This window comes from Numenius arquata, chromosome 1 (assembly GCF_964106895.1).
Source record: "Numenius arquata chromosome 1, bNumArq3.hap1.1, whole genome shotgun sequence".
In the NCBI taxonomy this organism is placed as follows: domain Eukaryota; kingdom Metazoa; phylum Chordata; class Aves; order Charadriiformes; family Scolopacidae; genus Numenius; species Numenius arquata.
Genome location: NC_133576.1, coordinates 133,171,494 through 133,196,591, shown reverse-complemented (window position 1 = coordinate 133,196,591; position 25,098 = coordinate 133,171,494). Strand labels below are relative to the sequence as shown.

General features: G+C 41.1%; 1 protein-coding gene across 2 annotated transcripts in view; it reads left to right on the top strand.

The window, feature by feature from the left end:
- The window catches only part of PRCP (prolylcarboxypeptidase), a 32,927-nt gene extending 8,266 nt beyond the window's left edge, over positions 1 to 24,661 (top strand). Inside the window, exons 1-9 of one of the 2 annotated variants that reach the window (XM_074149137.1) lie at positions 4,577 to 4,603; positions 9,023 to 9,163; positions 10,273 to 10,374; positions 10,697 to 10,878; positions 11,618 to 11,775; positions 13,011 to 13,183; positions 15,392 to 15,556; positions 17,320 to 17,507; positions 22,137 to 24,661. In XM_074149137.1, coding sequence (XP_074005238.1) covers positions 10,279 to 10,374; positions 10,697 to 10,878; positions 11,618 to 11,775; positions 13,011 to 13,183; positions 15,392 to 15,556; positions 17,320 to 17,507; positions 22,137 to 22,341 — 1,167 coding nt within the window. In that variant the 5' untranslated portion in view covers positions 4,577 to 4,603; positions 9,023 to 9,163; positions 10,273 to 10,278 and the 3' untranslated portion in view covers positions 22,342 to 24,661. Of the gene's footprint in view, positions 1 to 4,576; positions 4,604 to 9,022; positions 9,164 to 10,272; positions 10,375 to 10,696; positions 10,879 to 11,617; positions 11,776 to 13,010; positions 13,184 to 15,391; positions 15,557 to 17,319; positions 17,508 to 22,136 lie in introns of those variants that run through there. The other variant, XM_074149127.1, reaches the window with a different exon arrangement.
- Positions 24,662 to 25,098: the final 437 nt, after the last annotated feature.

The following is a 25,098-nucleotide window of genomic DNA, read 5'->3' as shown; positions in this document are numbered from 1 at the left end:
GCTGCTGGTCTCCCTGTCATCCCATCTACCAATGTCTCAGAACCCTGCAAGCAAACAGTTGCTCTTCAGCCTTCAGATATGTTGCAAGCTTGCCAGAGAAGCAGTTGCTATGTGGTATTTTTGCTGTTGCATCAGGGCTGTATGACTAATTGCTACTTTGATGCTTTGTTTTCTGAAATTGTCTTCCCCGCCTCCCTCTCGGATGCTCATCAGAATTGGTAGCTATTAAATAAATGATCCACAGTGGCACGTGTAAAATCCCTAGCACTGGACCTGATAGGTATTCAGTGCCTTCTAATGCTGTTGCCATTTTGCTTATGCTTTATCTAACTGGAATAATATCTGGGTGGATGACAGGACAGTTTTCACTCCATCTGTCTCTCTCCCCACCTAGGGTCCCCTGTTTTGTGTGGGATTGGATGGAGAAAGTAAAATAAAAGTAATAGTTTTTGAACTAAGGCTGGGAGAATAATAGAATGAAGCAAATCTCCTTGTAGCTCTGAAAAATCTGGGAAGTAAAATGATTGCGACTTCAGTTGAACCTTCAAAAATATTTGCCGAGTTAGAAAGTTCTAGCCTGTTTGGGGGGAGGGGTAGAGGTATTTTAAATACTTAATTTGACCAAATCAAAATACATTCTTGAATGTGAAATGCTTTCCTTCCTCATCTCCTTGTTTACAAAAAAGCTTACAGAAGCCTTTCAGGGAAGAACAAACTTACTTTGTAAAGTATTTTGTTTAAACAGTTAGCCCTAGTCAAAACTTTAGGATGCTCTCGGCAAAACTGGAGTATTTTTATACTGCTTAATCTGTGACATGTTGGAGGCTCGTGTACCATTTTTTCCACCCCTCTGAAGTTAATCCTCCCAGTGTAATGGAATTGTAACTCAATCTGGAAGGCAGATGGAAAAAATTGCAGGCCTTTGCCTGTTACAGGTCTGAGAGACCTTTCACAATGGTAACTTTGTTTTTGCTGGGATCATCTTCTTTGTGCTTATTTCAACCTTATGAAATAATGTGCTTTGGGTAATAGAGCTTTGACCTGTCTGTTCCCTACTCCTTGCCCCGTCCCTTGTCCTGTGGCAGAATTTCACTGGGATAATAATGCCTTGAATGGAAGCATCAATGGTGTGAACATTTGGTGTGTCTGTCACCAGAGTAGTTTGTTATAAATTTGTGTAGTTGATTGACTCTCAGCAGCACAAGCCTCTTCATTGCTTGGAGAAGAACAACAGGGTGGCAGGGGAATGGAGAGGGGCGTTAAGGAATGTCAGCAATAAAGCTGATTGAAGTGATTCCTGCCCTCTCCTGCCTTGGTCACCCATTCTCTCCCTTGTGCTGGACCTTTGCCACTCTAGTCTGGGGCAGCAAATTTTGGGAGGGCCTGTGGAACCTCTCAGACTGTCTTTCCAACTGGATGAGTTGTAACGAGGAATTGCATCCTCACTGTGACTTGTAGAGGGTTTTATGCTGAATTAGTTAAAGTCTACATGTGTCTATGGACTTCATCTTTACATGGTAGGGGGAATCTGCAGTTTCAGTTGCAGCACTAATGGTTTGTGGAAGTTGAAACCAATGTGTGTTCTCGTTAGCTGCTTACGTTTTGAATATAAAAATAACCTTTCATCATATACTGTTTGGAAACTGTTTGTTTCTAACAAGGGCTGACCTGAGTAGCCTGGTGCTTTCCTACAGCACATCCTGTAGCTGTTTAAATGTTCTTTGGCATCTTTCTTTTAAGTGTCTTGTCCAAACTGTGTGACTCAGGGCAGGGGTAGAGTTCCTGTCTGAAGCTTTCCTTGCCAGTGCTTTTTAATCACTGAAGTGATAAATGAGTGCTAAAATCAGACTTCCTTAAACAGTTGCAATTTCCCAAGAGCAGGTGACATGGTTTCTGCGGCATAAAAGAAGTTTCGGTAAAATACATGAAGCATGATTCTAGTCAAAGGCCAGTGTGTTCACAAGGACATAGTGGTAAGGGAAGAGATCCCTCCATTAAAAGGAACTGAAGCTTGGATTTATTTTAGGGAGTGTTTGGTTGAAAGTTAACTCCAACCAAGGAAAAACTGGTAACGATTATTCTAAACTGTCACCGGTAGAATGGAAGCTGGAATAGGCAAATGGCATGTGTATTGTTATATCTGTAAATAAATGTGACATGATGCTTGAGGAAACAAAGCAACAAGAATAGTGTCAGGGAGGGAGAATTCTTTTAAAAACTGGTATTTTTTTTACATTTTATTTCTGGTTCTGTCTCCCCTGCTATGAATAAATGCTAAATGTGACAGATTAATGAAGTAAAATTAAGTCTAATGAACAAAATTATGGGGGAATGTGGAAGACTGTGATTATGTCAAGTCCATCTCTTCCAGTTTTCTTACAGTATTTAGGTGTAGGCCTTTCAAGTTTGTGGGTTAATGTAGCCCGATGCAAGACAGTGCAGTGTACATTTCCGTGCTCTTTCACAGAGAAAGATCTGGGGGTCCTGGTAGACAGCAAAATGACAATGAGCAAGCAGTGTGCTCTTGTGGCCAGGAAGGCCAATGGAATCCTGGGCTGCAGAGGGAAGAGTGTGGCCAGTAGGTCGAGGGAAGTCATTCTCCCCCTCTACTCTGCACTGGTGAGGCCACAACTGGAATACTGCATCCAGTTCTGGGCTCCCCAGTTCAAGAGGGACAGGGAACTACTGGAAAGAGTCCAGTGAAGGGCAACGAGGATGATTCAAGGATTGGAGCATTTCCCTTATGAAGAAAGGCTGAGAGAGCTGGGACTCTTTAGTCTGGAGAAGAGAAGGCTGAGGCGAGACCTTATCAATGCTTATAAGTATCTGAAGGGTGGGTTGAAGGAGGAGGGAGCCAGACTCTTTTCAGTGGTTGCCAGTGAGAGGACGAGGGGCAATGGGCACAAGTTGGAACATAGGAGGTTCCACTCAAATATGAGAAAAAACTTCTTCACGGTGAGGGTGACAGAGCCCTGGAACAGGCTGCCCAGGGAGGGTGTGGAGTCCCCGTCTCTGGAGATTTTCAAGACCCGCCTGGATGCAGTCCTGAGTAACATGCTCTGACATGCTCTGGGCAATCCTGCTTCAGCAGGGGAGTTGGACTAGATGATCTCTATGGTCCCTTCCAACTCTAAAAATTCAGTGAAATTCAGTGAAATTATTATGGATTATTCTCTTCAACAGGCTGGTGCTAATCTTCAGTCTCTGCTGTCCCTTGCACAGGTATCAGCCTAGAAAGCAAGGAAACACCTTGCATGTAAAATGGAAAAGATAAAACAAAGCTAACCTTGATTTTCTTGGTGTGTTTTTTTTTATTTTAATTTTTTTTCTTCTCTTCACTAAATGAGCAGGGACAAACTGTGAGAGAATCTTGCCAGCAGCCTGTGAGTCTCTGTCCTGGCAGACTACGATGTGCAAAAATGTGCAATAGGAGGAAACAAAGCAACAAGAATAGTGTCAGGGAGGGAGAATTCTTTTAAAAACTAGTATTTTTTTTTTACAATTTATTTCTGGTTCTGTCTCCCCTGCTATGAAGACATAAGTAGTGTGTGTGGGTATATATATTTCAGTAGTACTCTACTGCTGCAATGGTTTTTATGAACCTGAATATTTAATTATATGGAGTAGTACTTGTAACAAAATTTGGGACCCCTTGAATACGATGCTGTACAAAGATGGCAAGGCAGTCCATGCCCTCATGAACTTGTAAGTTAAATGGAGGAAGCAAAGATTTTTAAGGGAAACAAAGCTAACAGGGACAGCTAACTGTCCTGGAGTCCCACAGACTGTCAGGAGAAAAACCAGGAATAAAAACACACCGGTGAAATCCCAAAGAGGCCGGTGCCCACACTGCTGTTCGCGCAGGAGGATATCCTCAGACTATCCTGTATCTTCCTGTCCTCAGGAAATCATTCAGACAGGATGAGCACTCAAAACAACTCCATGAATGCTTGGAGGGCGGAGCATGCCTCTTAAAATCCCCTGGCTTCTCACTAGTGAAACAACTGACTTGATTTCAAACGGAATATCCAAGTTTGGGAAGATAAAGCTATTGTTTAGAAGATTGAAATTTGAGGCATGACAGGCTTTCAGACACTTGCAATCTTGCCGGAAACTCGGAAGTATAAAACCATCAGGTGCTGATTTCCCAGCTTGAATGACATTAATTGCTTTTGTTTAGAAGCTACTATGTGAATTATAGTCTTTTTTCGGTAAAGGCGTGGGTTTGCTGTCCTGTCTCTGTAGTCAGTAATGACCTTAAGATGCTGCTGAGAAGGAAGTGGGTTTTAGCCCACATGTCCTGTTTTGTCTTTGTACTTCACCCAGTGCCATACTCCTGGAAGTATTCAGGAACTCACATCTGTACAATAACTAACATCTGTTGTGCCTTTTTTTGTTTCTTCCTCAGGGGAGATGTGTGGCAAAGTGACTTCTTTTATTTTAAATAGACTTCAAAACAACAAAGAAGAACTTTTTTAAAAAAAAAAAAAACACAACCCAATACCCTGAGATAAGTCATCTTTGAGAGCTCAACATAAGCACATGATACATGTGCACATATAAGGTAGAGTCAAAGAATTGTGCCGTGTATTTTGGGCAGAAGGCAGTGAGGTGGGTTTTGGCCCTTCCTTCTACTTTGAGAAAAAAACTTTGGGAAGTGGCTGCAGTCTTCCATCTGGAGCTGGCTGCCTCTTGACCAATCTGTTGTGCGTATGTATGCATCTTCCCCAAGAGCTCTGTGAGTCTTTTGACTCAAAAGACGTGCTGGAAAATGTGAGGTAATTTTTTTTTTTTAACCACACAAAGTTCATGAAGATCTTTGTACATGGAACTGCAATTTTGCTTCTTGCTTTCTTTGCCTCACAGCTGTAGCTCTCCCAAGTATTCCCATCCTAGCTCAGCTGACAAGTTTCCCTTAAACTTACTCATTACTTTCAGTACTCCTACTTTATCCTTCATTTTATTTGCATCAAAGAACTGATTCTATGTCAGAGTGATTTATATACATACTTTTGTTTGTAAAACATTGCTGTTGTATTGCCGATGATGACTGTATTCTTATTTTAACCAAGCCTACTAAGCAGTCCTGTTACAGAAGCTTAAAATTTTAGGCTGTGAAACTGGTTTAGATTAATCCTAGAATAGTTTAATTTTGGAAGGGAACTCTGCATGTCATCTGGTCCAACCTCCCACTAAAAGCAGGGCCAAATTCAAAATTGTATTAGGTTGCTCAGGACCTTGTACTTACTGCTGACATCCTGGCAATAATTGTAATTATGAAAATTGTAATTAGAAAAAAACCTCATATATGCTAGTGTACCTTTACCCTTGTTACTTATAACCCACAGTTAAGGTGTTGTAAATGTGTACTAATCTGCTTTTTTCTTTTGTGGTGTATTTTAATTAAGACTGGTTGCAAGTGTCATTGCTTTTGTCTTACTCCTTTTGCATAAATGTGGACAAGAAATTTTCTGGTTCAACTTTTTAATGACATCTGACTTCAGGAAAAAAAAAAGCTAAAAAAAAAAATCTCTAGGTGATTTGAGTTGTAAAGTATCCTTCCCACAGTTTTTGGGGGTTGTTATTTGCATCCCTGCTCTATAGAGGATGGTGAAAGCAAGGGCTTGTTGAATGAGAACCAGCAGCTCTGATGCGCAGCCCTGCACGTTCCTGCAGCGCAGTTTGGCTACACCACAGCTCCATCTGCTGTTCTTGAACTACAGCTTTCCCTTTGTGTCCCAGCCTCTCACTTCACAATTTCGTATCTATTATTGTGCTTTTTCCCTCTGAATTTCCCTCTGTACACTTTCAAACAGTTTTCACTCTTGTGAGGAGATATTCCTTGGGACACCTCCAAACTGCATTTTTATGTTCTGTATTCAGAATTTATTTGAATTTTTTGACAATACCCAGCAGTTGTGACATCTCTCTATTTTCTGTTTGCTTTACAAGCATTAGGGGTTTTTTTTAGTCATGTTATATGTCTTACCCTTGCAACCACAAGTTACTACAAGGTATGAAGCCCCATTATCTAGTAATAAAAGAATAAAGATGTTCCTGCTGTTCAGTTGAGTAATAGGTACTTGTGATTTTTTTTTTTTGTGGTGAAATCTGGAGTTGTCTTGCCTGGGATCTTACACGTGCCCATGGTTTGTGTTATGCATGTGATGTACAGAGGCAGTTCAGCTGCTTTGGGGCTATCAAAATTTTACAGACTGAGGGAGGAATGGGAAAGAAGAATGTGACTAATGGCAGTGAGTGAATCTACAGCGTGGCTCAGTCAAGATGGAGAATCACAACACTTTGATTAACCTGGTTAATCTTAAATGGTTACTAAAATGGTAAAAGAAAACTTCAGTTCCTGTACTTTTCTCCCTCTTGGCAGACTCACAAGAGCATTGGGATTTTGGGGTTTGTTTTGTGGGAGTAGACTGACAGATCACAACGCAAGGAAACCATGGTAAACCATTCTAAAAAGAAAATTAGCTGTCGTTCAGGAAATATACTCATGTTTGAATATTACTATTCTAATTTTCTGGTTCCTGTGGAATGGGAACAATAATATGGGCTTTAAAATCTGTTCTGCACAATACCACATTGAATAACTTCAGCCTGGTGCCAAAAGGATGCTTATCCATTAAACTATTCTCTTTTTTTCTTCCTCTTTTTTTTTTTTTTTCCTTCCACTGTATGTTTTTGCTCTGTTGCATATTAAGCTGCCTGCACTGAGAAGATTTTGGTACGTATGTTTGTCGTTCAGGGAGGTTGAATACTTGTGGTGTAGTCTTGCAGTTGGTGCTGATGCTTCAGGCAGGAAGGATGCAGAATGAATTTTTGAAGCTAAATGTTTAATTTTAGATGATTCCATAGAAGGCAGACAGGACACATGAACCTATTTTTTTTCCTATCTCTGGCGAGCAGCTTAACCACAAAAGTTAAATAGAAAAAGATACTTCTCCCCTTTACAAACAGACCTGGAACAAAAGATGTATTAGTTGTACTTTCTAACAGTGTTGGAGTTTATTAAACTACACTGTGATTTTTATTACATGTGCCTTATCTAGTCCTTCTCTTTAATTGTCCCAAGGTGTTATCACCAAAGACCTTTTCAGTTGCTGACTTTGTTCTGCCTTTCTACATCTAATCGCTGTCATTCTTGATTATGCTTGATGTAGAAAGTGAAACTAAAAGTAATAACTGAGCAAATGAAAAAGGAGCAGGTGAGTTGTCGTCATTGTAAAATAAACCCAGCATCTCTTGTTAGCAGTTCAGTGAAAGAGCCCTTAAGTATGTGCGTGGTAACATCACCACGTACTTATGAGTAAGTAGTAAATGGTACTACAGAGCAAAACTGTGGAATATACATAAGTGAGTTTTATTTAGGTCTGGAAGCACTCAGTGAAGTTAGCTTATTTGGTGTAAAGACCTTGTCTCTTATGTTTGTCGAGACCATGCACAGACCTCCAACTGTTCCTGCTGTTCTGCCAGCAGCGAGCTGCAGCACAGCTGTCCCCTCGCTTCAGTCAAGTAAGCTTTGAGAGAGTTTGGAAAGGATGCTTTGCAGCAGACTGTATATCTTAAATAAGTTCCTGCGCTCTCTGTGAACTCAAAGCAAGTGTAAGTATGTGGTGTGGAGTAACTGGATCCTACAGGTCGAGAGTTAGGCTTTCCTGAGCTGCCTGGAGAGATGTGCCTTGCAGTTAAGGCACTACGTTAGCAGTGAGTTCTTGGATTTGTGTGTGATTTGCTGCTTTTTAACATTAACTTACAGATGTTCTCAAAATGGGAAATGTGAAAGGCTGGTTCCTGGAGCTTCTGAGGGATTTGGCAGAATTGTTGGTGTAAAGGCAGATGGGTGAGCAGAGATGTTCAAGCCAGCAGATGTCAGGCTGTTACCACCAGCAGGAAACAATATGAAAGGAAAAGGTGATACTTTGTGCTGATGGAAGTCAAAATAGGGAAGCTAGAGGTCATCTTCAACTGATGAATAAAAGTAATGATGATTGGTGAATAAATGGTAATTAAGCAGCATAGCTCTTCTGGAGTAGCTCTGTGTTTCGGTTTTGTTTGTTTATTTATTTTATTTATTTATTATAGTAAAAGCCTGTGTGGGTATTCCAGAATAAGATTATGCCCATGCAGGGAATTACCTTGTAAAAGCAATTGATAAACTTTCCACTATGGATGAATGGTTGGGGAAGGGTCAAGGGGAATAGTGTGTACAAACCAGTAAAAACTATAAAAGCTGTAAAACTCACCTTAGGAATGAAGAAAAAATTTCTAATGAGGGAATACAGCTAACACTATGGGGTTTGGGTTATGTATGGGTTTGCAGTACTTGCAGGGCAGTGGAAAGAATTGGGGAGGAGATGTGAATTAGTGAAAATTGCAAGGATAGAAGGAGAAGCACTCCATGAAACTGTCAATAGCACAAGAAATACAGACAATTAGTATTTTCCAAGAATTAAAAACAACCCAAAACATTTTCTTCACAAGCATCTGTGTAAACTTTGATCTTATGCCAAAAGGGGGAGAGAAGAGGTGGGATTATTTGTTGGGGGGTTTTTTGGGGTGTTTTTTGTTTGTTTGTTTTTTAATAAGGCTAATAAGGAATCTTTCTAAGACTCAAAACATTGTGGGAAAGTGACTCTTGTTACTTGTTGATACAGTTTTATTATATCAGATACTTTGTGACTCCTCAGCAGATTTGTCTGATTTCCTAAATATATTTAGAATATCTCATGTTAGGTATGATACTACAATGACATGGATTTTTTTTTTTATGGCTGAAAATAACATTTCTCCTTCAGTGTATGCACCTGTAATTTTGGCTGGTTACTTTTGTAAAGCAGAAAAATTTTGCTGTATTGGGAATCTAGGAATATAAATTACTTCAGTGTCATATTTTTTTCTTAGTAAAACTTTTTTACTTTATTTTTTTGTCTGCAAAGTGATTCAGCACTTGCAGTGGACTCCATGATCAATTTTAGCTTTCTGAACATGTTGTTCCTTGTTCTTACAGGTTGATCACTTTGGATTTGATGAAGATCTTACATTCCAGCAGCGGTATCTAGTAGCAGATCAGTACTGGAAGAAAGATAATGGACCGATACTGTTTTATACAGGCAATGAAGGAGACATCACATGGTTCTGTAACAATACGGTATGTCGAAAATAAATTCTTAAATTATAGTCCTTCTTTCCACTAGTGGCCTACTAGTGGAAGAACAAGGAGACAGTGTCAAAAATCACATATCACTTAAGAAGAAATTTGTAATGGTTATGATTGTTATAGGAGGAAGAGAAAGCTGAACAGAAGCACGGAAAAAGTTTTAGGGGGTTCAGGGTCCTATTTGAAGCCCATAGAAATCAAAAGAATGCACTTGTATTGACTTCCTTGTGAAAGTTACTAGAGAAAACACTATAAGGTGCCTGAAGCTAAGAATGCACAATTTTGGACCAAATTACACCTGTCCCAGTACTTTAGATTCCCCAGGTAAAATGAGAGGTTTTAACTTTTATTTTCCTCCATAAGAAAAATGTGAAGTGAATGAAGGGGGCTGGAAATCAAAGACAGATGATTCTTGTTCTCTGACAAGACCTGTGGAAGTTTACTTCCTTGACTGATAGGAATGCAGAATGGCGCGTGTGGGCATTTTTCAGCCACTTCAATACAAAGTCCAGTAACACAACAGGAGGTGGCATGTGCTGGGCTCAAAGCAACCAAGGAATGCTTGCACACTTTGTTCTGTCAGCAGGTGATCTCTGTCTGCCTGTTTCCATAACTGGTGGTAACAAGCTGCTGGCAACAAGCAATAAGAAGTTGTAGTTATTTATTAGTTGAAATAAGTGTATTGCAATGCTCTAGATTATTGCTGATTGCCAAATAAATTTTATGTTTTCTGTAATGTAGTCCTAACTCAAATGCATGCTCTTTTTCCTGTCATGTTTTTTGTTTCCTATAGATTAAGCTTGTGCCATAAGAGTTCTGGCAGGATTGCCTGTGTCTACCCACAAAACAATACTGCTTATTTTGCAGTGTTATAAAAATTCATATTTATTTTGTACTTGTCCCTGTCTCTGGGTGGAGATCTGTTTTTCTGGTTTCTTACTTCAGTGACATTTTAAAACCAAATTTCACTCTTTGTAGTTGTATTTTGATAGTGATATCTTTCTAATCAAAGAATGAAAGTTGGAATACACTAGACTGAAAGTAGAGACTTTGAAAATAATTGATTCAACTTATTTAAAGGTCTGTTTTCTTCCAACCAGGGTTTTATGTGGGATGTGGCTGAAGAACTTAATGCCATGTTAGTATTTGCTGAACATAGATATTATGGAGAATCTTTGCCCTTTGGGAATGAGTCTTTCAGTGTAAGTGTCTTCTTTTGTCTTCCTTAAATGTGTTCTATACAAACATTTTTCTGCCTATTGTACTTCTTGCCAGTGCAATGACTGTTAGACTGAGTAAGATTTAGATGTGTTAGAAACACACAAACATCCTGTTTTTGTAATTGTCAATTCTAGCATTAAAAAAAAAAATCTGAGATTTTCTAGGACTTTGAGGGACACCTGCAAAGAATGTTTCATTTGTTGTCAGGCACAGATGTAGAACTTGACAGCTGCTGTTGGCCGTAGAAAGTCTGCTGCTGGAAATCACTTCTGTGCTGTATATAACCTGCTTTCTTTGTCTCAGGATTCCAAACATCTGAATTATCTGACATCAGAACAAGCTCTGGCAGACTTCGCAGTACTGATTGAGTACTTAAAGACGACCATTGCAGGAGCTCGTTACAGTCCTGTCATAGCTATCGGAGGATCTTATGGAGGAATGCTTGCAGCCTGGTTTAGGATGAAGTACCCCCATGTGGTAGTTGGGTGAGTGTACTCATCCTGCTCAAACACAGAGCAGGCATTTGTTACTTCTGTGATATAAATACTACAGCATTGGGAGAAGTACCATAATTCAAACTGGATTGAGTTTTCCACTACTGGGAGGAGGAATTAAGTAACCCTGAATTTGGGAAGAGGTACTGTTTGCCTAATAAAGACAACCGTAGGTCAGCAGGTACTGGATGGTGCGTATTTTCAGAGCTATCTGTTAGTTTTGTAAAAACAATTATTATGAACACTGACTTTGCACTTAATTTTTTTAGGGTCACTAGACTTCCTGGTGACTTCAGGCAGGTCTTTAATCTTTTCAATGCCTTAGTTCCCTTCTGGGAAGCAAGATTAGTAATTCCCTTTTGTCTGCTAGAGAGTAGATTTTTGTGGGTAGGGGCTCTCTTCAGCTGAGTTTGCACAACGCTTAGTGAGAAAGACCTAGTTGCTAGATGAGAACGAAAAATAATAAAGTAAGCAAGTCTGAATTTCTACCTTATGTATTTACTGGTGTCTTTGTACTAGTATCCAAGACTTAAACCTTCAACAGCCTTTGCATGCAGACCTATGCAATAGTTTTGCAACATTTGCCTATGGCTCAGTGTCCAAGCTGAATTATAAATGCTACTTAGATAGTGGCTGTGGGGAGGGTATTGACCAGAGGATGGAAGTTCGCTTTGTAGGGGTTTAGAGTGCATGTGTTTTTTCCAAACTATCTTTTTATGTCCCTTTGCAGAGCTCTGGCAGCCTCTGCCCCAATCTGGCAGTTTGGTGATTTGGTTCCGTGTGGCACTTATTTCAGCATAGTGACTAATGATTTCAAAAAGAGTGGGACAGGCTGCTCAGAAAGCATCCGGAATTCTTGGAATGCCATTAACCAGCTTTCCTCAACAGGTGAGACCTCACTAATACTTTCTCAGAGGGCTGTAAAGTTCATGATTGTGTTTATGACTTCATAAAATCAGCAAGTTTGTTATGGCTTTCACCTGTATATGTATTGATTTTTTTGAAACTATACTTTTAGTACTGAAAACTGCCAAATGAGCTAAACGTTATTTTTTAAATGTCTGTTTTGTTGGATTACAAGCTTAGTTCACACCTGGTGTGATTCAGAATCCAGGTCCAAACATCCCTAAGGTCAGATAGGAGCTGACTCCAGATCAGAACCTCAAGGCTTGTATTGCTTTCTGATAAACTAGGCCAGACAGTAGTTAATCTAAAAAATATAATAGTTTAAGTACCAACTGAGGCAATCATGTGTAGAAAATCACTGCAATCCTTATGGATTCAGTGCTAGGGACTGAGTTGGACTCAATGTTCTTAAGGGTCTTATCCAACCTAACTGATGTTGTAACAAGGTGGGTGTTGGTCTCGTTTCCCAAGTAAAAAGTGATAGGACAAGAGGAAATGGCCTCAAGTTGTGCCAGGGGAGGTTTAGATTGGATATTAGGAAAAATTTCTTCACCGAAAGGATTATCAAACATTGGACCAGGCTGCCCAGGGAAGTGGTTTAGTCACCATCCCTGGAGGCATTTAAAAGACATGTAGATGTGGTGCTGAGGGACATGTTTAGTGGTGGATGTGGCAGTGTTAGGTTTACAGTTGGACTTGATCTTAAGGGTCTCTGCCAACCTAAATGATTCTATGATTCTATATCAGATGAGGCTACTGTACAGCAAAAGAATTCAATGTAAAATAAATAATTTGTTAGTTCAGTTCAGTGTCCTAAGAAGAAGTATGATGAGTTAGCTAATTAAAATCAAGGAAACTGAACTGGAGGAGTTTTATACCAGATAAAATAATGAAAGGAAAGGCCAGAAGAGTCCCAAGAGATCTATCTATATTAATAGTCCTTGCACTGTGAGCTACGTGGTTTGAAGTTTCCTTTCATTGGAAGAAGTGTGCCCTGATGTTCCTTCCTATAAAAAAAAAAAAAATCCCAAATGTCTTGAAAATATATCTTTGTTTTTTAAGATAATGTTATCTTAGCTGTGACATACCTATATGCTGAAGTATGCAGATTGTATTTCCCTTCACTTAGAGGTTCTGTCTAAAATTTGATCTGCTATGCACAACTGACCTATGTGTTAATGGCGCAATACATTAAATATTTCATTTTTTAATTAAAGATGCAGGTTTACAGTGGCTTTCCAGCACATTTCATTTGTGTAGCCCATTAAAAAATCGTCAGGATGCTGTTATATTGAAAAATTGGCTGAGTGAAACGTGGATAAACTTGGCTATGGTGAACTATCCTTATAAAGCTGACTTCTTGCAGCCTCTGCCAGCTTGGCCTATAAAGGTAATTGAGAACCAGTGTCTTGTAGAATTGACCACGTGGTTTAACTAATCCTGTCTTTCTCTCCTAGCCTGCACCTTTTCCTTTATTTTTGGCCTTGGAGAACCAACGTGGCTGAAAGGAGAACCAGGGCAATATCTTCTTGTGCATCAACTGATTTGTTGATTAACTGCAACTGGGGACTAATAGTTTGCATCAAGAGCCCAGAAGAAAAGTGCCAGGGGTGACTGAAAAAACTCAGATGTCCTGCAGAGTTGTTCTTGAGGAGCAGAAATGTTGCACAAAAAGCACATGCAAATAGAGCTTCTAATGTGGATCTTGCAATTAAAGAGAAAGTTTTGAGCTTATGTCCTTTTTTGATGTGGGAGAACTAGTGAGAGAGGAAATGGGAATCCCCACAAATGTATTACTTGCAGGATCACTTCTCAAAGCAGAACCTCTTTTCACACTTGTAAACCTTCACGTGTGCAGTTCTATTCATCTGCACTGCTTTCTCCAAGATTTTTATTTTCTTGGAGTGTTTTTTTTTCTTTTAGGACCCTGGCTGGATTTCCCTGCATGGCTTTGTGTTACTGTGTATGGCTTTGTGTTACTGTGTATGGCTTTGTGTTACTGTGTATGGCAGGCAAGGTAGATAAAATGGTAGTATTCTTGGCTAAACAGTAGTTAAAATAAAAAATTTCCCTTGTGTAGAGCTGCCTGATGGAGGAGGGGAGGGACATTCATCTGTCTGATGTGGCTGCCTGCAAAGGGTGGTATGAACACCTTGAAGATTATTTCTGCTTTGTTATCAATCTGATGCAACCTAAGAAATGTGCTCGTTTTCACCAATGTCCACATTATCTCTGACTGAGATATCGACCTAAAATAGAAAAGGCTGCTGCTCGTCTGGACAATGCTAGTGCATGAACTCTGAGTGATTTTTAGCTGTTCAGATACTTTTTTTTTTTTCTGAAGTAGAAGCTCTAATCTGACTCTGAGGGTGAGAAAGCAGGGGAAAATGTATTTGAGTAGCTGGATGTAGATGTATGTGGCTTAACCTGTTCTCTATTGCGGGCTGCCAGTACTACTACAGAAATACTGATCTGCCACCCAATCTGAGCTTCAGATACAGCGCTGTCTGCAGCCCTGGGTTCTGCCATCTGTCTGCAGTGTATATTTGTGTGAATTAATGAGCTTTCCAAACTTCTAACTGCTGAGTGAAGAACTGATGGCAGAGCTGGCCAAACTATCAAATCTACTTGGAATGGCAAAATGTGAAAGCTGTGGGAACAAGGGAGGGATCCATTTCCTAGCTTCCATAATGAAAATGACAGAAAAGATTATGCAGGGGAGTTAAGGACAGTAAGTTCTCTTCTCAGAAGATGCACAGTTTGCGTCATCCACGTGAGTTGTCCCGGTGCCCCTGTACTTGAACAGCACTGGAGTTGTAGTGCATTCTTTGCTCCCTGCAGAGTGTAACTTTGGATTCTTCTAGTGGACTGGGAGCTCAGATTCACAGCTTTTGCCCTTCACTATTCTTCTATTAGTCCCAACTCCATGAGAGCAGGGCAAGGAGAAAGCCTTGCCAATTTAAAAAAAGTAATAATGTTTTAAGATGAAAAAACTTTTGGGGCAGTAGCTTTTGTGTTTTCTGTTTGTTTTGTTTTTTCTACTAGTTGTGTCGTCAGTTGAGATTTTCAATTAAACTCTACCTGAAATTGCAAAATTCTTACTTGTTCATGTTTGGAAAATATGAGGTGGTGGAACAAGGCACTATTTCACCAATGAAAACTTAAGAGCAATGTGCTGTACAAAAGGACTTTAATATTTGAGCTTTCCTTACATGGATGTTTCCATTTGTATTACAGCAAACTGCAGGGAACCCAAATCTATATCTGGAGCTCCTTTGTTGTATATTTGCATGAGTTATCTTTCATTAGAGGAGCTAAATACTCTTTATTAGAATGAGAAATGGATTGAAAAGCTTGGTGATTGGGAAATGTTAATGTTGCACTGTTTTTAAAGTTTTAATCAGGACACATAAAGTTTCAGATTTGCACTGTGCAAATGGAATACTGCTTTTATGATAATGCTTGGGGAATATCACTGCATAGGATCACTCTCTGGAAAAGGGGTCTGACTGTTCTCTGAAAAGAAATTGATAACCTATCAGGTATCATGTATGAATCTTTATTTCTTACAGATTTATACTCCTTCTCTCTGTTGCAGGAAGTCTGCAAGTTCTTGAAGGATCCCAGTCTCTCTGATAAACTGCTGCTGCAGAATGTTTTCCAGGCAGTAAATTTATACTACAATTATTCAGGAGAAGCCTCATGCTTAGACATGTCTGAGACGGCAACCAAAAATCTCGGCCAGTTGGGCTGGTACTATCAGGTATGCGCTCTATCTTTTCTAAATTGCAACTCAGTGAGATTTTTTGAGCTAGAGCTGATGAGAATTGTCAGGTCACTTAGCTGTCAATATATTGCATCAGATGTAATTGATCACAAATGTAATCATAAAATGAGTATGGTTGTAGAGGAGAGGGCAAGGCAGAAAAGAGAAGCAGCTTTCCCAGGAGGATTTAGGTTGTCTCTTCATTATCTAGCTAATTGTTGAGTTTCAGATTTTTATATAGAGTGGAAAACTATCTTGGTCTTCTAATCCCCCCATCCCAGCTGTCCACCCCAATTTGTGCATGCAAATATATCAGGATATGTTGATACTGATTTCTCTCAACTAAAGCTGTTTATCCTGTAGCTCACCGAGATCCAACTTTTCCCATGAATTAGGTAATAAAATCCCTACGGTAAGGGGTCCAGATCATTCTGCTCTCCCCATCCCATTTACTAAGCACATGCAATACAGTTATATGCAGCCTCTTCTGAGGAGCAGGACAGCTGCTTCTAGAAGCAAGGTGTTAAGAATTTGATGTTGATCATCTGCTCTTGGCTGCTGTCTCCTATGTATTTGTTCTGCACAGCCTCAGGAGATATGCGGGCTTTGTAAATTCTCCTCTTGGAAAGGAGGGAAACACCATATGGGTAGCAAAGAATATGGCAGCTGGGCTCATCAAAACAACTCTGCAGCTTGTTCCCTGCCTGTTTCTGAAGGCACATGGGAAAGGGGGCAAATAGAACTGATTGTGAGTTAACCTCCACCATGGCAATTAATCTATATTGCTTCCAGCATATAATTAATTTTTTTTTTTTTGCTAGTATCACTAAGGTGTCAGAGAATAGTTTGTGTGAAAGATGAAACTTTTACTTGATATCTACAAGAAGGACTGGAAGGAGGATCTGGGGAACTCCAGGCCTGTCATTGTGACCTTGGTGCTGAGGCAGGTTTTAGAGCAGATCATCTTGAGTGCCATCACATGGCAGGTACAGGACAACCAGGTGATCAGGCCTGGTCAGCAGGGATATATGCCCAGGTGACCACGAAGGCCAACAGCATCCTGGCCTGTATCAGGAACGATATGGTCAGCAGGACTAGGGAAGTGATCATCACCCCCCTACTGGTAAGGCCCCACCTCAAGTACTGTGTTCAGTTTTGGGCCCCTTACCACAAAAAAGACATTGGAGCATGTCCAAAGAGCAACAAAGCTATTAAAGGATCTGGAGGACAAGTCTTATGAGGAGCAGCTGAGGGAACTGGGTTTGTTCAGCCTAGAGAAAAGGAAGCTGAGGGGGAGACCTTACCGCTATTCTACAACTCCCTTGAAAGGAGATTGTGGAGAGGTGGGTGTTGGTCTCTTCTCCCAAGTTACAAGCGATAGGACAAGAGGAAACAGCCTCAAGTTGTTTCAGGGGAGGGTTAGATTGGATGTTAGGAGAAATTTCTTCAGTGAATGGGTTGTCAAACATTGGACCAGGCTGCCCAGGGAAGTGGTTGAATTGCCAACCCTGGAGGTATTTAAAAGAGGTGTAGATGTGGTGATGAGGGACATGGTTTAGTGGTGGACTTTGTAGTGTTAGGTTAGGGATTGGACTCAATGAACTTGTGGCTCTTTTCCAACCTAAATGATTCTATGATAATTTGACAGTAATTACTAATCAAATGCTGTCTTGATCAGAGCTTTTTTATTTAAATACTGCTCTTACACCTGTTGGGCAGTCTCCTGGGAATACATCTTGTTACCCTGCTCTTTCTTTCAGGCTTGCACTGAGATGGTGATGCCCATGTGCACAGATGGTGTCAATGACATGTTCGAGCCTCAGAAATGGGACTTTGATGCACTTTCAGAAGAGTGTTACAGGCTGTGGGGAGTGAGGCCTCGCCCCTCTTGGATCCTTTCTATGTACGGAGGGAAAAACATTAGTTCACACAGCAACATTGTCTTCAGGTGAGCCTTCAGCTTCTAGAGTGGAGTCTTTCATCAATTTGGGTTGTTGGTGCAGGGAACCTGTCCTAAGTAGCAAAAAGAACTGTCTCCAACACTCCAGTTGAATAAATGATGGACATGCTTTGTGTCTGGAGCTCTGGAGGGTAAAATGGTCAATGTGCAGTAGCCAAAGAAGCCAACTGTTCTGTCACTGTGTGCCTCTAAAAGAAGAATCTTGGTTGGGATTCTGCCAAATGTAATTTTCTTTCCATGTGGATTCCTTCTTATCTTGTGGCCAAAGTCCAGGTTTCCCATGCTGGTAAATCCCTTCAGCTTTTATGAAGCCAAAGCACTGTCTCTTCCACATAAAGGAAAGTCTAAACGAGCTCTAGCTATAACACAGGATCTTGGTCACTAAAATTGTTGCTCTGGGTGATAGCCTTGTGGAGGGGCTGGCGTGACATTCCTTTTTCCCTTTGATACAGAAAAGAGAGGGAAGTAACTTGGGGAGCTTTCCTGTCTGCCAATTACCCTTTTCTTTTAGTGGTAATTAGGCAAGTTTCAACAAACTTGTGTAAGATCCAAATACAAAGATGTTTCCACTCTAGCAAGGCATCCTGGTAATACAGCAGAAGTTTCTCTGAAACACCTTTGTATATGGACAAAAAGTGAAAGAAATGTTTCAGTCTAGTGCAAAAACTAGTTCGTGCTGCTTGTTTCTACTCAGTCTTCACTTTCCTTAGCTTTAAAGTTTAACTCTGCTTTCTTTGAAGGGGGGGTTCACGTAACTGTACTCCTGCTGTGAGATGATACAAAATTTTGACCAGCTAAATACTGGCTGTTCATCAGGTTGTTACGTGGTAGGGAGGCGTTTAATAAACCCACTGAAGCCGGTGCTTTGGGAGTTGTGACTTGCTGTACGGATTGCCCGCTGCAGGCAGCTCCTGGATATATATTCCTCTCTGCTCTGGTTAAAATTGTGCAAGGCCTTTTAAAAAAAAACAAACAACAAAAAAACCCAAAAAAAACCCCAAACAAACAACAAACAAAAAAAACAACCCAAACCCCCCCAAACAAACAAAAAAAAAAACCCCCCAAAACCCCCACACAACAAAAACCAGCATCCTGCCACTTTTTTAAACAAAATTAGCCTGTTGGACTTGGTAAATAGGTGTGTATTTTAAAAGTAGAAAGTCCTCACTTGAATTGGGGATTATTCTCTGGCTTTCAGCTGTTAGTGTTGGTCCGTTTGGCTCCAAAGGCCTGTTGCTTTCCTTTTGTTTGTCTCTTGCTGTTTCTGTCCCAGCAGGATATCTGCTCTAGAGTGAGAAATTCCACCCTTTTTGGGAAAACTTTTTAATAAAAAAAAATAAAATATCTTGTTGGTTTAACTTAATTTCTGCAGTGTTGCTTATTTCCAAGGCTTCACAGCTCTGTACAGTAGAAATCCGCTTTGTAAGCGATAGACAAGCAAACAAATCAAAGTGTTTAAGAATTTCTGCCAGCTGAAGGAGCTTGAAATGAGAAAAGCTTGAAAGCAACCAAATGAATGAAGAAGTAGTGCTGTACGCACAAAGCTTTGGATCTCAAGCTGGGTTGTTTCTCTTCAAACAAATACATTGTCAACACTGTACATTTTATATAAGAGCCTTTTATCCTCGAACAATGCGGAGTGCTTTACAAAAAATATCCCTGTGTTTACCAGGGGATGCGGCTCCCTGTGGGGTAAAAAGCACTGTTTCAAGTGTCGGGCAACTTCCACAAGAGTTTAGCGCAGGAGGGGAAGCATGCGCCATCTAACCAGATCCACTGTAGGGTGGATTTATCCAGCCACAGTGGGATTTGGCCAGGATGCTTGAACTGGTGTTGCTGCTTCTCCCTCTGCCAGCAGCGCATTGCTCTGCAGATTCACGCTGTATTGTACAGATTGTATGATATCGACGCAGGAATCTCCATTGCCACCTTGGTACCTTCTTGGAGTTATGGAGTGTGTGGTTACTCAGGCTGTAGGCAGACATCACTTGCCTGTCCTGGGCAGTGCATCTTTATTTAAACACTAGTTTGAGGAAATTGGGGTTTTCAGAACCCTGTTTGCCCTTTCTCTTCCAGCAATTTCCACTCCTGATGCGCTTACTGGAACACGCTGTGTGCTTGGTGTGGAAGTGCCTCACAGCGGTGGAAACAGCATTTTAACGCTTTTCATGCATGTGGTGGCGGAGAGTTGGTAGTGTCTCGTCATCAACATACCGTGGTAGTCAAAATCAGCTCAGGTTATATCAGATGTTATGATATTTAGTGTGCACAGTCCAATAACTGATAATTTTGAGTCTGGATGGGTCACACCTAGGTTGTGTGCTTCTAAGGGCACTTATCTATCCAGTTGTGCACTGGCAGGGGAGAGGCAGAAAGTGAAGGCTCTGTTTTGAGAGACACTGGAGCTATGTGCAGAAGGGAGGATTGTTAGCATAAAAGAAGGGAATGGAGGAAAAGAAGAGAAGGCAGAACAATGGCTGGCTGAAGAGAAAAGGTGAGAGGAAAAAAGTTAATAAAAGGAAATTTGGTAGTTGTGGAGAGTGGGCATGTTAAAGGGTGTACAAACAGTGCTGTTAAGATTGTGTAAAACCTCCTTGTTCTGGGCAGGACTGGAGGGCTGAGAAGGCTCTGAAGAGGTGACAGGAAAGGGAACTGTTTGCTCTGGGACCCTATTTGTGCTGCCAAGGAAATACGATGACTTAAACAGGACTAGTGTGCTGGTATTTTGCATTAGTTTTTTTTTCTGAAGCCCTATTTGCCTGGCCACAGCTAGAAAGGAAGGGCTGACTCTTTTATTTTTTTTTTCTTTCCTTTCACTACTTCTGTTTACATCGGGGAAGATCCTGCCCTGTAAGATGGGCAAACAAGTACTTACATGCATGCTTAGCTCTAACACATAAATAGCCCATTCCAGTTAGTACTGACTTGCTTTATTCCGTAAAACTGCTTAAGATTTATGATTATTTTGTGGTGATCCCTCCATCCCCCCTCCTTCCAGCAAGTATAGTTTCCCAAACTGCGTCAGTGCCTCTGGTGCCATCATTTGGCAGGAGCTGCAGAGGACTCAGCCAGAAGCTCCCAGAGAAGCCAGAGGCAGTGTTGTTTTCTTGTGGCATGCTTAGTTTCCACATGACTGGGACCAAAAGCTCCAAGCTCATGTACATCTTGAGTCTCTCAGCAACTCATCCCCCTGTTGCCAAGGTGCTCTGCTGATTCAGGCGACCTTTTAAATCAAATGCTTTTTGCTTATTGGTCAGCTCTGTATGCTTTTTGTTTTGCAGGTACAAAATGTTTCTCTTCCCAAGTCATATTTAGAACCACTGAAAATAAAGAACTACAGCAATTCAAGATACTTGTTGGGGTTTGGTGGTGTGTGTTTGGTTTTTTTTACGCAAAACTAAAAGTATTAGTTCAGGCCCCATCAGGTTCTTAGTTACTTCTACAGAACTTTTTTTAAAAAATAATTTCTTTGTGTTATTTTCTGGAGCTGCCATTGTGGTATTCTTCTAGCTGCATACCTCTTATCGCCCAAGGATGTTTTAATTTCTTAGAGCCTCCTAGAAATTTACACTGACATACAACAGTCCATCTCCAGTGTTTCTTTTTGCGGGTAGGTGTAGTGTTTTACAAGAGGACCAGATCTAGATTTGTGTAGTTCCATAAATATACAGATACTGCTTGCTTTCTACATGAAAAGATGGACCATGTGTGGGAAAAAGATTGCAGTAAAGGAAAATAAGAGGTAGTAGGGGTTACTGGGTGAAGTCCAAAGCCAGGAATGAGAGAGGCAAAACTCTCATCCCCGATCAGCCATTGGTTTGCTCCATGAGCCAGGCGTTATTTGGAGCCAGATCTACAGCACAAGGAATCCTTTCATTGACTGGAGGTGAGGGAGGAGGGGGAAGTAAATTGCATTAAATTACCCTGTCACAGAGGAAGAGTCATTGTAGACAGTTTCTTGAGGGATAAAAGCTTTAATATGGTGGTTATTAGAAATATGGGGACTGTTTGTCTGTTTGGTGTGTTGGTTCTTTTTTTTTGTGGTTGGACTCGATCTCAAAGGTCCCTTCCAACCATGAAGATTCTGTGTAAAGGAAGGTCCAAGCATTTCTTTGCAAAATCAGGTTGGCACCCAGCTGAGACAGCAAAAGGTAGAACTTCCTGAAAATTCAGTTCTAAAGGGTCCCAGTTGGTTATTCATTTATGGCAGACTGTGAAGAAGAGAAGCAAAGTGCTTTGATTTGGGAATTTGGACATGCCTTAGTACAGGGGAACTTGGACCTTTTTTGACAATGACGGGTGGCAGCAGATCTATTTCCAGAGCCTGTGGCACTATTATAGGTTATTTGAATTAGCAGATAATTAATGACAGCATAGCTTTGCTTAAGCTGCTAATAGCTCCATACCTCTGTTGAGAAGGCTCCTCTCAGCAGAGGGGTGGGCACAAGACATCAAGACAGGGCTGAGGTCTGTTTCTGCCTGTATTATGCGCAAAAATAGTTGAAAGTCAATGGGGATACGTCAATGTGAGCTGCAGCTCCACTGCTGACTGCCGTGGGGCTGTACCTTACCCTGTACCATGCAGATGTACCCTAATGAGATGTTCTTTCCTTACAGCAATGGTGGCCTGGACCCATGGTCTGCCGGTGGGGTGACCCAGAACATCACTGATTCCCTTGTGGCAATCATGATCCCAGATGGAGCCCATCACCTGGACCTGCGCAGCCGCAACCCCGCGGACCCCAAATCTGTGCAGCAAGCTCGAGCCTTGGAAATCTGCTACATGAAGCAGTGGATCGAAAAGGCCAGGCACAGCCACTGAAGGTGGTACTGCAACAACTGTGGCCATTGTACCTCTGTTGGCTTTGCTGGGAACAGGGCCGGGCCTTATCACACGGTCGTCTGAGCATTTCACTCCCGCTTCCTCGCCTGTGTTGCAGAGCTAACCATTGCTTGTGCCCCTGAGAGAAGCAGGCGCAGATGGATGGAGAGCATTTCCCAGATGATAAACTAGTCAAAGCGCATAGATTGAGCTGCCTGCTCTGGCTTGCTTTCCTCTTCTGCTCTTAAATGCTGTATTTTACCATAGAGTTCCTGTTGTAGGCTTGATGCCTTCCTCGCTGTGCTGGGTGGTTGTCCTGACCGCTGGTACATACAGTGGATTAAATGGCAGTGCTGTTAATGACGAAAAATCCTGCTGCCTTCAGTGGGATTGAATTTCAGACAATCTCAGCTGGTGTAAGTTGTCACGGCAGGAGCATGGAGATGGTGGGGGAAGAGAAATCACATCTTACTGTGATACTTGGTGGAGAGGTGGGGAAGGCATGGGGAAACCAGCTGTGCCGTTTGTAAAAAACAAAAACAAAAACAAACAAAAAAACCCCCAGCCCTTACTGATGCTGGAAAAGAAGTAAATATTTTTTTTTTTCCCTCTTTAGTTTTCTGGCAGCTTATTAATCAAAGCTGCCTTAGGTGGCTTTTCCATTCTGCGCTGTACTGAATGGTCAGGGCTGGGCCCAGACTCACTGTGCTGATAGCTGGCTGAGCATGCACAATCTGCAGCAGGGTTTTATTTCTTCTTCCGCTGTTTGTCCTAATCCCAAAATACCTGCCACTGTGATGATGGTTGCCAAAGAAAACTCTGCGTGTATTTTGTATGTGTGTGTATCCCCCCCCAAACACTTTGCTTTTTCAAATCAGGAAGCTTTCGAAGCTATTCTCTTGAAGAGCGAATGTGACACTTGTCCTGGCGAGATCTTATGAAGTGACAAATAATTGGGGCTGTGCCTTGTTTGGATTCCCCCCTCCCCTCCATTCTGTGTATTGTTCAAATTCTGCATGATCTGTTTGCTGATGGCTCTTCAATAAAAGCCTTTTTTTTAAAAAAAAAAAAAAAAATTGTTTGCAGGACAAACTATTCAAAACACAGAATGCAGCTATCCTCTTGGATCAGCCTAAAGCCTGATGCTGAGCTCAACAAGCCAGGTGCACTGGGCTTTCTGTAAGGCTTCCAAACCAGACAAACTGCCCTGATTCATGAGACAGCATATTTGACATTAATAAATGGCTGGGGCAGTCCCCTCGTCTTCCAGCTTTGGCTTCATTCACACTGGAGCCCTTCTTCAGAAAGGATTCTTTGCAGTTTAAAGGACAACCCCATTTCAGAAAGAGTCGGGGAAGGCTTCTTGTCCCCAGACTCTTAAAATTCTAATTCTGTTGAAAAGTTTTCTCGGCTTTGATGATATGCCTGATAGTGGAGTATTTTCCCAAGGCGCCAGGTGGCCTTTTCTGTTCCCAGTCTCCTCCCATCCTCTGGGAACAAAGCGAACCCAACACTGAAATTTTATCACTTAATACACTCCTGTGCATCCTCTTTCCAACAGAGTTCCTGGCATTCCCTCATCTTATGTTAAACATGGCATTTATGTTCATACTCCGCAATCTGAACCTCTCATGCTCTTGAGCAAGGTAATTTCTTAAGAGACTGTAGAGAACAAGGCCAGAGAAGAGCCACGTGGGGAGAAGGAAGAGCTATGTAGAACCTGCCTGAAACTTCTTGACTGAAAGCTGTTGGCAATCCCTTTTCAAGTAATTCCAGATCTTGGTATTCTGCTGTAAATACACTGCAGTCTCTGGCTCATGTACTTTATAATGACATGGTGGCCTTGAGTTTTTGGAAACAAATCTTTTTTAACCAAGTGAATTACAGTCAAGTTTTTAGAAATACCTTTGTATCTTCTTACATGTTAATAGATGTATGGTGATGTCCTGCTTTACTGCAAGGAATGGAATCTGCAAGAGTAAATATAAATTTGAGAATCACAAATGGTTTAACTGAGCAAGCAAGAGCCTGGTCCAGCTGCTCCCACTGGTTGTTCAGGGTGTTGCTCCAAGTGCAAGTCCTGGGATAAACATTTCCATGTTGTATGGAGGAGGATGTGGGGATATCCATGCACTGGGCTGTTAACAGCCACTGGATATTGTAATCAGCTTGAGTCTGCTCTCTCTCCCCTGCTGGCTGACTTACTGTCTCAGGAAATAGCTTCTTTGTTGTTTGAAAAGTGCTTTTTAGTTTTGATCCGCATAAGTAATTTAAAATTTTATTCTTCTTTTCTTGCTTTTTTTATTCCTTCCATAAGCAGAAAAAAAAAAAAAAAAGCCATTTTAGTAAAAAAAACATGCAATTTTGAATTTTGAGAAATTGCATTTAAAACAGAAGTTGTCCAGTGTGGTTTTGTTTGTGGATTTTTTTTTTGTGTGGATTGTTGTTCTTTTTTATTATTATTATTTTTTATTAATCCTACTATTCCATTCAGTGAGACTCTGATTCAAGTGCACTTTGGATCAGGTTCTTACTGCTTGGACCAGCTTCTGAATTAGATGACTGACGTGCTGTTATTCTTAATTGTTCTTCCTTTCTACTTTTTTTTTACCCCTCAAGTTGAGTAGTTGAAACTTTAGGTCTTATTTACCTTAAGCATTCAGACTTCATCTTAAAATCTGTGTAGACACCTCTGTATGCTACCGAGGGGCTGTCTGTGGTGTTTGGCTACCTCATCTGAACGTTGGCTTCTCTGCT